The sequence below is a fragment of the Fulmarus glacialis genome, unplaced genomic scaffold (assembly GCF_000690835.1).
Source record: "Fulmarus glacialis isolate BGI_N327 unplaced genomic scaffold, ASM69083v1 scaffold4632, whole genome shotgun sequence".
In the NCBI taxonomy this organism is placed as follows: domain Eukaryota; kingdom Metazoa; phylum Chordata; class Aves; order Procellariiformes; family Procellariidae; genus Fulmarus; species Fulmarus glacialis.
In genome coordinates, this window is record NW_009195852.1 from 75,652 (window position 1) to 89,131 (window position 13,480).

Genomic DNA, 13,480 nt, shown 5'->3' on the forward strand with positions numbered 1-13,480 from the left:
TTCAACTTTTATTGAATATCCTTTTATTTCACATGGGTTTTTTGGGCACAGAAAACCTGAAAAATAGGCTCCATTTACTTGAAATTTTGGGTAAGTGTACTCTGCAAATATGTAGTCTCTCTCTTTTTACCTTTTTAAAATTTGCGTGTCAGATTTGATTGTGGTAAATTTGGCCTGATCCTGGTTTTGGAAATTTCTCAACTTCAGCAGCTTTGATGTGGCCCCAACTCCAGATGCTGGAGGGGAGGTATACCTCTAGCCTCATCTCCTCCTCTAGGTAGCTACTGCAGCGACAGATTGGCCTCCAGTCCGCAGGAGTACAACAGGAGGCTTTTATGCACTGATAATACGTCAAAACATCTGCGGGCTACAATAACAATAAATCATATGGCTTGCATACAGCACGAATCATGGGTTTTAAGGCCAAATATGGGAAATTAACTTTGAGGCCTGCTCAAAGCTAATAAGAATAAGAATAATTTACTGTCAGTGCTCAGGCATTATATAAGTGTTTTATATTAACATATATTTCTGTAAGGTCAGACATGTTTTATTGTCTGACCAGGCATTACTGTGTCTTACCTCTGCCTTATCTAAACTCTTTGGTGTTTGTAAAAGCTATTTTATGGGTTAAGGTTCATATTTGTTCTTTCAATACTCTACATCCCTTATCTGTCATAGTAGAAGTAGTAGGAGGAGTTAACTTCTCCTTGAGTTCTCAGACTCTTCTTCTTCTTTTGATATGGAGTCTGTTAAGGTAAAAACAGACTTTAACAAAGACCTGAAGGTACCCAGAGTAGAATTGAGCAGGGAGCTGTGAGCTTACCTAGCAATGCTGGCAATGGGTCAGGCATGTTAAGAAAGGAGAGGGGAGGTAGTCTTAGGAGTTTCTGACAGTGCTACAAAGCAAAAGGCATCAAAGAAAGAGTTATGCAACTTGGACATCCCCCTACTGCTCTGTAGTGAAAGCTAATATATTGCTTTGATCAATCTGAGGTTCCAACCTGTGCCTCAAAGAGTGCAGAGCAGACCTGGATGCTTCCAGGCAGTCATGAGGAATACATGCACCTGTGGCTACTGCTGCAGTTGCTCAACTGGCGTTCTGCTTGGGTCTTGGGTCTTCTGCTTTCTAAAATATTGCTTTGGATAAATGGCCATACTGTCACTCTTTCTCTCCCATTTGTACGCCACAAAAGATGTATACACATTTTGGAACCCAAAGCATATACTTGATGTGTATATGAGACTTTCAAGAATACTTGCCACAGTTTATCCCTTTATCTGTTATTCTCATTGCATACCCCTGCAAAAGCAGAAAGTGGTTTCATTGTGCCAGTTTCCCAAAGGAGCTAAAAAGTCTATTCGTTCCTGTTGGATGAATCTTTTTAGCAAAGGACAAGGAGACTCCGTGCAAAGAGGCAAGATGTGCAACAGCAGATTTCCCAAGCTAAACAGTTGCAGATTGAAGGTGGACTGCCCAGCACAATGCAAGAGGATTTACAGAAGTTGGAAGGAACATTGGAGAACATGCAGCAGACTATGGAGAAACGTGAAGAGCAACTGCAGGTGGGTCCTTTGGAAATAGAAATAAAAACCTGTGATTTCTTCTTTTTCTTTTTTTTTTAGCTTAGTAAAAAACCAATTTTTTTAACATAAAAATTCTGAGCTCACTGTCTCACCTCTGAATCTTCGTCCTTGGGGTTTTCATGATCAGTACCTCCATGAAAACTTCTTGAAGCTGCTGGATGCCTCTTTATTAATAAAGAAACAGCATTCTGTTTGGAAGTGTTTAGAAGTCCCAACTATTCAGTCATAATAGATATTTTAAATAATTTATCTGTGAATTAATTTTTAGATCGGCTGTCTCCCCTGGCTACTAAAGATGACATTGCCCTGTAATTGAGAGTCTTTAGGCTTGATATTAGATTAATAACACCTAATGTTGTGCAAATATAATCCTCACAACTGCTGTTGTACTAAAATACAGTCACAGAGAAATCAAATGGATTGCTCCAGGTTGTATAACTAATCCCTGACTGAACTGGAATTAGAATTTATAGCTTCTTGTGCCCATATCTGAGTTGTCCTTTACATTTCTCTGAGCAGAACGGTAATCTAGCTGTCCACTATTTCACACAAATGTTTAAAGTCATCAAAACTATTTCCCATGATAAAACACAAGATGAAAAACATGATTGATAGAGCTCAGATAACTTCTTAATGTAAGAATTTATTATTGAAACCAATTTTTTTCTAAGGAATCCCATATATAAATTCTTAACTCAGGCCTTGCTTTACTTCAGAATCAAGAAGAAATCTGTTTATACTGTCATAATTCTTGTGACTGGTAATTAAATGCTGTATGTTAATCAAAATTTTACATTATCAGAAAAGAACAGATAGATTCCTATGTGTGAGTTTCCTATGAGTAGAGATTTTCTTCTATCATTTGACTGTAATTTATTTCATTAGAGAACTTGAAAATGCTTTTAGGTATTGTTGACTACCTGTCACCATAAGCATAAGCATCTGCATTTATTACTTCGGACTTCTTATTGGACATTCAAATATAAGATTTAAATATTGGTGGCTCCTTAGAGAACAGTGCTTTTTTGGACAGTGCTGTATGAATCAGTGAAAATTCAAGGGAAAACTTCTTTTATTGGTTTCAGAACAGTTTCATCTGTAGAGTAGACAGCTTTTCAGGAGAAATTGTTTTATTTTATGTCAGGTCTTTTCTCTGTTTTCCTTCTTCGGTAACTTACAATGAAATTCTTTTTTCCTTCCCTTTGATCTTTTTGTCTTTGTCTTCCTGTTTTGGGTTTTGTTTGTTCGTTTGTTTTTGTAGGTCACAATAAATAAATGGGACCAGTTTGAAAGGGACAAAGAAACAGTAGTAAAATATCTCAATCAAGCAAGCTCTGCACTTGAACGTATCTTAAACTTTAGCAGTTTAGAGAGCCTCTCCTCAGAACTGGATCAGACAAAGGTATTCACTGTGTGAAATACAGGAACTGAAATATCTTTCTGCCTTGCTTGTTAACATGTAGTGAGAGTATTGCCTTCAATCTTTGCATGGTTTCCTGTTAATGCTGGTGCAAATTGCGTATACAGATTAGAGACTGCATAAACTGTTTAGAGGTAAAAAGTTATTTTATTAAAAGATCATGAAGAATTACTCAAAATCTGCATCTGAAGCACATGTATGGAAGGTAAAATGATTTTGAGGACTTCCCATTTGATGCTCGGTAAAATCATCTATACTAGTAAGCTAAACAGTGTCAAGCACTGGCATATCAACATCAATAGCGTGCTCTTTGGCAAGGTTATGTGGACTGTGCCAACTAGCACTCTTTTAATCCTGAGGAGAAAAAGGAGAGACTTCTACAATACGGACATAAGCCATAACATGACACTTGCCCTTAACACGGAATCCCAGCCCATTTTATTTACTAATACAGAAGTAATAGTAGTGATTGGCTTTCCTAAGTGCCGTGCTTTTCATGCTTTTTTACCCTTTGATGAATCTAATACTAAATTTTACATATCTTGGTTATGCTCAGCATCCATTGTTCTGGTGCATGGGTTTACCGTTTGTGACAGAAAGTAGCTGTTAAACAAAATGAGATAGAAGCTACAGGATACTGCAAAATCCTCTCTGTAAAGGGTAGGATCTAAAGATTAAACAAAGATGCATATAATCTTTGACAATTCACAAATAAATTTCTTGAAGAGCTATAGAATAAATTTTGATTGATTGTTTTGGACATATAGTTTCCCTTGCTAAATTTTATTCAAGCTAGTTTGCTCAAATGAGCATTTCTTAAATGCCACATGAAAATAACTTTCTTCAGAGGTTGTTTTTATGTATTTACACATTCAAAATATACATATAGGACACAGATATGTTTTCTAACCAGATATTGAGGAAAAATACTTTTTGTGTAAATATATGAAACTGTGTATTAACGTGTCTTGCATCCTTACAGGAACTTTCTAAACAGACTGAAGCAATGGCAGTGCAGGCTGAGAATTTGGTGAAGAATTCTTCTGAGATACAGCTTGGTTCAAAGAACAAGCAGTCCCTTCAACAGCAGGCAAAATCACTCCAAGAACAAGTGAAAAAAGTGGAAGTTACTCTTGAAGAAGAGTATGTTCTTAACAAGTCCTAATATTTATTCTCCACTATGATTGTATCAGATTTCTAGAATACCTTGTCAGCATTTTGTGTTGTCTCATCAGCTCCGTCATTTACAGCTTGCTGTGGCATAGTAACCAGGTTATAGTACCAAACATGTCAAAAGAGTGTGTGCAAATAAACAAAATCTTTGTTTAATAATACGTAGTTTATAAAACCACTGTTAGTTACATTTAACCTGTCACTTATCTTTAAGCCCCAGTCTTGTGAAGAAGGAATGATTAAACTCATTCTTGAGGTACTAGACTCTTTTAGAAAGAAAAATCTCAGTGCAAGTATGAGAACAGCACATTTACCATATTTGCCTCGGTTTTCAGTATTCCACTTTCTCCATAGGAATGTCAAGAAGTGCCTTCATCTTAGCTGAATGCCCAGATTTTATTTCATGGGCAATATCAAAAGCTGCTTCTGCTGTTGCAAATAACAAAGGCATAATTTGCCAAATTTTGTTTAAAAACTGAAAGTTCAAACTCCAAGGAAATGTTGTTAAATCCTGTAAATATTTGTAGCTTTTTGTATTTGTAAAAATTTAATCTCTTTTCTCAAGTAACTCAGTTATTGAACTCAAGTTACTCAACTGCAGCTGTTGCTGTTCTCATTTTATCTATAGACACATACATTATATGTGTGTATGAAATTAGTATTTGCATATATTAGATCTGATACACAAGTCATGGATATATGTGACAATTCTATATTGTCTTACTGGAATTACTACATAGAATACTTTGCTGTATAAGTTTAAGCAGGTACCACGACCTCCATCTGAATATGAGTGAAGGGCAATGCCCACATTATTGGGTTTTTTCCCCTATTGACCATTGTCATGCTAATCTGACTTTAATTTGGTGCTGTTTTCTTCCTGATGTAAAAGAACAGTTGTAAAACAGAATAACTAGCCTCTGCAGCAGATGTAACTTTCTGATTATTGATGGTCTAATTTTTTTACATAACAGTTTCTCCAATATGAAGTATTACAGTGATTTGCAGTCAAATTCTACCATACCTTACTGAATACTTCACTTATACATTGTTTTCTCCAATATTAGAGAGAAAACTAGTGTGATTTTTCAATTCAAGAAATTCATCCTTCCAACAATGAATATTCACTTTTTTTAATAATGTCATCTATTTTTAAATGAAAGCCATCATTGATATCCCCTTTCAATGTAGATATGAAATAGGTTTTAGTTGAATGTATGGATTGTACAGAATGTCTGTGGTACTGTGACAGATAATAAAAAAATAAATCCCTTCTGCAAAACATGCAAATATATATAACTCTCTATAGTGAATCTACAGAACATATAATCAGTGGCAAATATATACAACTCTCTATAGTGAATCTACAGAACATATAATCAGTGTGTAAGAGTTATGTTGTAACTCGCATCATCAATAAAAAACTTGGCCGAGTAATTTAAAGTGAAGGTATTCCAAATACCGAATACATATGGTACATACTATGCCAATGAACAGGAAAGGGAAAGAAAAGTTTGAGCAGCTGTCCATAGTCAGCTACTATGCTGAGCACACTTAGCACATTTGTTTTCCAAGGAGATCATGTGTAGCTGTGCAGCATGTTTGGGACTATATTCTTCATAGTCTGCGGCTTTCTTACAACTTTAAGGAAGGCAGATACAAAGGCGAAGGATTTTCAGCTGTTGTGCCACTGATTTGGTCCCTTGATTCTGATTTCCCACTGTATTTTCTTAGGCTGAACTTGAGTGAAATATTTTTGCACTTTATTTTCCTGCAAATAACTTGAATTTGAATACATTCTTATCAGTAAATGCTGTTGACATTGCTAATTTTTTTTTAATTTTGAAAATAAATAAGAAAAAATAAAAAGGCCAATTTTTACATTTTTAGACTACATCTTTTCTTAAAGCTTCCTCTAGCTTTAATGAGGGGGAAAAAAGAAAATAAAACAAAAACTTTTTAACATGGAATGGTTTTTAAGGCTATATTTAAAACGAAAATGTATTTTGGAATTTTGTAATATTCAAACTTTTCTGATGAAATTTTAATATTTTCAGTGAAATAGAAAATGCATGTTTTACAAGCTGTGTGTAGGGCCTACATTAGCAGTGGTTTCTTTACAATGACTTGAAAGGAGCAGAAACTTGTATACTGGAAGTTAATGCTGTTAGATCTTATAAGGGCCTTAGACTTCTTTCTTGTGACAAAAAAAAAAGCGTGCTTTGTTTGCTATCCACTATTTACAGGAATCAGTCATAATCTGTCTCTGTTTAACATACCTATAATGTATGTTTCAAAGAATATAGATCTATTAACTTCGAGGTAGTTGACTCATCTCTGTTGTTAATTCTTTGGCTCAATATGAAATCATTGCCTCAGAAATCACAGACTTCCTATAAGATAGTCAGATTGCTGTTACAAAAAAACAAGTTTAATAAAGTGGTCAAGCATTGGTGAATATATGTACATCCACAATACACTGGTTTTAATCATTCTTTTCTAGTGACTAAATGACTAACATCTAGGCACTCAGTTTTTAGATATCTGATATAATCCTAATTCCACATTATTTCATAGAAATCATATTTACGTTACTTTTCCGTTCTCTTCCTGCTATGATGAGATTCTTGATGTACAGATGATGAATGAAGCTGTACTCTGTTTCACCTCTTGGTGTCCCCACTATGGTTAATATAATTGTTTGACTTCGGGTGTAGTCTAAAAGAGAACCAAGTTTGAATTTAGGTGCACAACTTGTCCTCTAAAAGCAGGAGTTTTTAAAATAACCCTCCTGTAGATTGAATAAGTTATTCTAGCAAGAATATGGGCAGTTTCATCATATTAAACTGTTTATTCTCTCTAATTAATTTGGTTAATTTTAGTATTAAAAGCATGGAAATGGTGAAAAACAAGTGGGATCATTTTGGCAATAATTTTGAAGCTCTGTCCATCTGGATAGCTGAACAAGAAAAAGAACTGGAAACTTTGGAAACATCATCATCTCCTTTGGACATACAGATCAGCCAAATCAAGGTGATTAGTTCTTGTTATGTTTAGCATTAAAAGTCCATTTATCTGTCATTTTGCTAGAGGCCAAATGGGAGAACAGACATTTTACACATTTCAGAACTACCATGATGTAATGATGGCACGCTTTGTACACGAATATACCAAGCAGTAAGGTTTTACATAAACTAAAGGAAAATTCTTACAGGCTGCCTTCTCTGTTAGTGTTTAGTTTATATATATGGAGCCTTTGTGTGTATGGTTAAAAATACTATTTAATTTATACTCTTCTTATTTTTTGAATCATCTCAACTGGTATACAAAATAGCTACATAAATACAAGGTGTATAAAGCTTTTTTACTTTAAAACATACATCAGCTAGTGGATATAGAACTTGATTTTAATCTTGCAAGCTAAAGTTATAACTTGATTTATGTATCTTTTATGCTGAAATAATAAAGAAACGATTGCTTTTGGTAGCTTGCAAACCTACATACCATTTATTGCTATTATATTTACACTGTCTTAAATTCTGTGTACATTCCTGTAGTGTTTTAGTTTCTTATTGCTAACTGAGGTGCATATTGTCTCCAAGCATTGCATTTCAAGGGCTGACTTCATCTCCTCCCACAAATGAAAACATACCTCCTCTGAAACTGCATGTTTTTCAGGGGACAGAGTTTTTCAATATGCAGTGCACACTCCATTTTCTTTATTCTGCGACCTACTTGCTCTTCAGAAAGTGCACAGGTGTACAGCTGCTTGCAGTCATGGACCAGATTGACACCAAGTATTTCCAAAGGATCCCATAAGTCATTTGTTTCATGTGACAGAAACAGTTTATCAACACATTTTCCTTTCTTAATTTGCTCACAACTTTACATACACCAAATAAATAAAATCTCTTGATTTCATCATTGAAGAATAAAACAATGCTTGAATTCTTGCTTCATCGCCACAGCAATTCAAAAGCAGTTTCCTTGTGAAATAATACATATGCGTTTATTCCACTGGCATACACTGTCATGTAGCTGTACTTTTCAGTAGTTACTAGATAGGATTCAAATGTTTAAGACAGAAAGTAAGTGCATCAAATGATATTAATATTGCATTACAGTGTGACAACAGCTCTTGTCTGTCTAAATGGAGCCTAGTTAAGCCCTACTAGTCCATTCAAGCCAATTTCCCAGAAAGGCTGTTCCTTGCTGTATATGCAGATAAACAGTAATTTTTACACTGCATTGCAAGTTTTTGAAAATGCCAACATAATCCTTCTTCATTTAAACATCATGACAGAAAGAAAACGGTCAGCAGGTAATTTTTATAGATGTCTGAGTGAACAGACATAAAGCAGAGAAAATCCTCCAGATAAAGCCTAGGGTGATGAACAAACCAGCTTTATGAACTGTGATATGTGAAACGAGTCATCTAACCTCTGATACGTGGACATAGCTGGAGGTCTTCTTCAGCAGCATTGCTTTGTGCCTGATTTTGAAGCATTTGTTATGTTTTGTTGTGAGTTTCCTGATGCGTTAGTCTGTGTCACAATGCTAATCAGCATACCTCATTCATAATTTCTAGAACAACATATTAGTAAGGAATATTGCAATATGAGGCAAATACACTAAAAAAAATGGTGTGTTCCCTGATGTCTTTGGCTGACCAGATAAAAAACCTGGGGTCAGCTGAATGTAATTATGATACACAGTGGTAATATTCTGCTTTTGGTGACATTGATTGCAAAACCCCAATGACTTCAGCAGAGCCAGATTTTCACCTACGCATTTCTCCGAAATTCCTGGTGGACAAAATGACAGTTATCACAAGTAGTTACCATTGGTGGCAGACTCGGTGAGAGTTTGAAGGCCTCAATTATCCACCTTCTTTTATGTAACTGAGTGAATTTAACAGAATAACGTGGGAGTAAGAAAGCGCTGCCTCATTTGTTTCTGCTGCATTGTTAGATAATTTCAGCTTCAGGGCCGCAAATCCAGTCTTTTTCCTCAGCCCTGTATTCTCATGCAAAAAAGATATTTTATAATCCAAATTAATTCAGAATGTATCGCATAAAGAGACACTATAAATGCTTGCAGCACCACATTTTTTTCTGTACTGTCACCCTGCTAATTCTAGACTCTGAATGTTGCAGTAAGCCACTCCTAAGCTTTATAATGGCAAGCAAGATACCATATTTTTATCACAATTATAGCAGAAGGTGGGCACTTTCTATGCTTTTGAGAGTGCATTTTCAGGAAAGTTTTTGGTTGATGTCATATACATACATATCTTAACATTTTTATATCTGAGAATGCTATTGCTTATTTCAATTTCAAAGAGCACTCTTGGCTCTTTCAATTCTCTCCCAATGAGTGTTTTTCACTGCTTTTGAGAAAAGCTCCATGGACATGCTACATCAGCAGAAATTAAAAGAATTCTATTGTGAAAAAAAATCTTACTTCCAAGTTCACCAATGCTTACTGAATAAATAGCCACTGAATGTGAAACACCGTAAGTTTCTGTCTTGGATATTGTAGCTTTCAGGTTTGCCTCCAAATTGCAATAAAAACAAGTGCAAAAGATAGGAGACAGTTGCTGTCATGCAGCTAATGAAATGTAAAGCCAGTGCTAGTTTGTCTTTATGCATTTACTAATTGATGTAGAAGACAGCTGAAAAGTACCAAAGGCCGTTATCACTCTGGTTTCATGGCTTCCTATTTATATTGTAATGTGGTTCTTTATTTAATCCTCTGCCTGAGGGCACACTCACCCTACCTCATAATCTAATTTAATTTACTCTTTATTATACCATAGAATTTTAAATTAGAAAATGAAAACAATCTCTATTTGTTTTCAAATCATAGCATGTTTTATTTTGTAAGTGCCTACTAAACACAAGTAATCACCTGTTAGGGTTCAGCTCTTCAACGATATCGTTTTCAGTTATACACTTACTTTTTTTCATCCTGTACTTATTTTGAATCTTTAAGAGAATTGTGTATTAATTTGCTGTGAAGTAAGAGATGCTAAAATATGAACCATCTTGTCTGCTTATGAAAATATGCACCTCGGGCAATTCTAATTCCTCTTCATAGACATGGTTTTTAGGGCAGGCTGTTTTTTAAACCTTTTCCAGTGCTAATTTCAAGAAGAAAAAGGGAATTTACAGAGCATATTAAAGACTTTTATAACCAGTTATTTCAAGTGGTCAATGAACTCTCCTCTTACTTTCTTAATGGAGCTCAGGTAAAAGAAGGAAATAGAAAATACTATTCTGATAATTAAAAACCTATTGTGCTTCTTTATTTATTATTACTTTACGTTTTAGGTTATTAATAAAGAAATAGATGGTAAAATAACTGGAATCTCAAAACTAGAAGAGGAAGCTGAGTCTTTTTCCCAGTTTGTTACCTCTGGAGAACATGCACATATTAAAGCCAAATTGACTCAGGTCAAAAGGTATTGGGAAGAGCTAAGAGATCATGCACAGAGACTGGAAGGAACAATCACAGGGAATGCATCAGCACAGCAGAAATATGAAGAAAGTCTTAAACAGGTAGACAACGCAAAATCTAATGGATTGTTTGCAGCAATTTATAGAATTACTCTTTATTTTTCCAAAATTGAATATAAAATGCTTATTATAATAGGATGGACTAGAATATAGGAGTAGATTTGTAAGATAATTGCAAGACCTCTATATGTAAATTTGTGCTTTGAATGACTTAAAAGGCGGGTTCAGGAAGACACTAAAATATACACACTCAAAAAATTATGCTGTCTTTTAGAAAACCTAAGTGATTTTCTTGGATATTGCACTAATAATTCTTACACATACACATACTTCTTATAAACACTTTAACTTCAATCTTGGGTTGTTAGTAGGTCATAAGGAAAATAATCTAAATACTATTATTGCCCCAGTCACAAGGAGCTGAGCACAGTTAGCATCTTTTAACTTCAAAAGGGCACTCAGCACTACAAAATCTTAGGATATCATATTCTCTTAGCACTAAGTATTTAAAAGATGTTATTTAAAGCATCATTTATATATTTCCTGCTGGCTTTAGACTCTCTGGTTTGCCTTTTCTTCATAGGTGCAGCGGGCAGTGTTTGAATTTGAAGCTAAGCTAGCTGAGCCTCTCACATCATGCTCTTCATCAGCCGCAACGTACGCAGCCCTTCAGGATTGCACGGTGAGCGTGCGGCCAGCGATTCCTGCCACCGAGTCCAGGGAAACGGTGCCACACTGGCCTCCTCACAGAAATGCCAGTGACCTCCAGACCAGGGGCTGGCTGATGCCACACAGCCCCGGGTGGAGGCAGGAGGAGGCAAGGACTGCCTGTTGGGGTGGGCAGCCCTAGGGAAGCCTTAAGCAGGCTTCCTCAGCTATTTCTTCTCACCATTTCAGACAGGCTTGGAGAGTTTTTTCCCCACTCTAGAGAAAGGGAAGCCTAAAAGTATGAATTAATCCTTCAGGTTCTTGTTTTTAATTTTACACATCTAAAACATTATGAAAAATAGAAGATAAGAAACATGTCTGTTAGACATTTTTCCTCAAAGCTTTTGATGAAACTTTGGAAGTAGTTTCTCTTGGACAATGCAGAGACTGGACAGAGTTTAAACTGACGAACTTTTATCAGTGATGCCAGAAATCCATGGGTGTTTGGACATTTTGTTCAGTCCATTACAAAAGGAAAACAAACATTGGGTTGGTATTCAAACTACAAAAAATCCCAAATCTCAGGGAATTTGGTGTAGCATTTTTGTCTGTGTCTATGAGTTTGTGATGTGTTCTTCCCACAATAATCATTGTCTTCCTTTCTAAGAAAATATTGTAAAAACTTTTAGTCATATTCTTCTTGCAGTAAAATACATATAATTTCTTCTGAACTTAATGGTACCTACTTGCAAAGGCTGTATGCAAGGAAGACCTGGCCTGTCTGTTTCAAAAAAGCTTGCTACTTGTTGAGGAAAAATATTTTGCATATGGAGAATTTACTCAGACAGCACATATAATTATTATTGTTACTGGCTTTTAAACATTATGAATACGCTGAGTATGCTATTGTAAACTCATGTCCTGCCTGCGGGATCATGATGATTCAATGCCTGAATGTTAAATTATTTTTTATTATTTTGTTTAAATATCAGCAGCTTGTTGCTGTATAATTCACATTTCCTCCTTTATATGATTTCTTTCATGACTGTAATTAAAACCATTACTACTGTTGTTATTATTGCACACTTGTGAGTTGGAACTTTAGTGGTCTTAAATCTATTTCATTTTGTGCTTTTCTAACTCATTATACTACATTTCAATTCTTTTCATATGAACAAGTTTCCCAGCTCTCTAGATATGGCAACACTGGTTGTCAACATCAGATGCCATTTCTATGAAAAAGACCTTTAGCTAATGCTGACGGAAGTTCACAGTAACTGTTCCCTACCTCTTCCATGTCATGACATGGGTTGTGAGTCTGACAGTCCTCACATGTTGGAGTGAGCTATTGTATTTACTGTCTATGTATAAATTAGAGGAACTCTTAGACAGGTATTAGGGAATTTGGAGCTTTGGCCCGTTCAGAAGATCTGACCCTTTTGTTGCTGACTGTTTTTTCTTTAACACTGTTCTTAGGAAAGTCTTTCCCCACTACAAGCTAGTCAGTTGATATACTTGGGACGTGTATCTAGGATAGATCTGAGTGAAATGTAAGCTATGCAGTGACTTCATGATCTGATGGATGTAGCATTGCTTCAATCTTTGAGTAGAAGTACCGATTTTTTCCCAGCATCATTACCGTAGCTCTGTTGTTTATGTATGTGACTTCTGTTTCTTTTACATGTTTGTTAGGACTTTTGTCACACTGTGGAAAAACTGAGCAGCACTCTGGCCTCTCTCTCAGCCTGTGCCCGAAAGGTAGCCAACAAAGAAAAAGCTACTCAGGAGGTTACAGCATTACAGCACAAATATGAAGAGGTGCTAGAAAATGCTAAAGAGAAACAGGCCTTATTAGAGACTCTTCTGGCTCACTGGCAGAAGTGAGTAGACTCTCATGTCTGTTACGATGGACACAGAGACCTTCCTGCAGTCAGTGCGTGAGACCAAGGGGACGACTTGAGTTGGTAACTCTATGTTGTGATTTTGTTAGGCAGGAGAAGGAACTGTCTGCCTTCCTGACCTGGTTGGAGGGGTGTGAAGCTACAGCCAGTCCTTCAGAGCAGTACATTTCTGCTGACAGAGTTAAACTGGAAGGTGAACTGCAGTCACTGCAGGTACGTTTCAACTGAAAGAT

General features: G+C 35.9%; 1 protein-coding gene across 1 annotated transcript in view; it reads left to right on the top strand.

Moving 5' to 3' along the window:
• The window catches only part of LOC104084398 (nesprin-1-like), a gene marked incomplete at its 3' end in the record, with an annotated part of 87,190 nt that overhangs the window by 48,825 nt on the left and 24,885 nt on the right, over positions 1-13,480 (top strand). The window contains exons 27-34 of the mRNA XM_009588227.1: positions 1,390-1,566; positions 2,849-2,989; positions 3,990-4,150; positions 7,063-7,213; positions 10,513-10,740; positions 11,282-11,515; positions 13,039-13,226; positions 13,337-13,460. Of these exons, the coding sequence (XP_009586522.1) occupies positions 1,390-1,566; positions 2,849-2,989; positions 3,990-4,150; positions 7,063-7,213; positions 10,513-10,740; positions 11,282-11,515; positions 13,039-13,226; positions 13,337-13,460 (1,404 nt within the window). The remainder of the gene's footprint in view (positions 1-1,389; positions 1,567-2,848; positions 2,990-3,989; positions 4,151-7,062; positions 7,214-10,512; positions 10,741-11,281; positions 11,516-13,038; positions 13,227-13,336; positions 13,461-13,480) is intronic.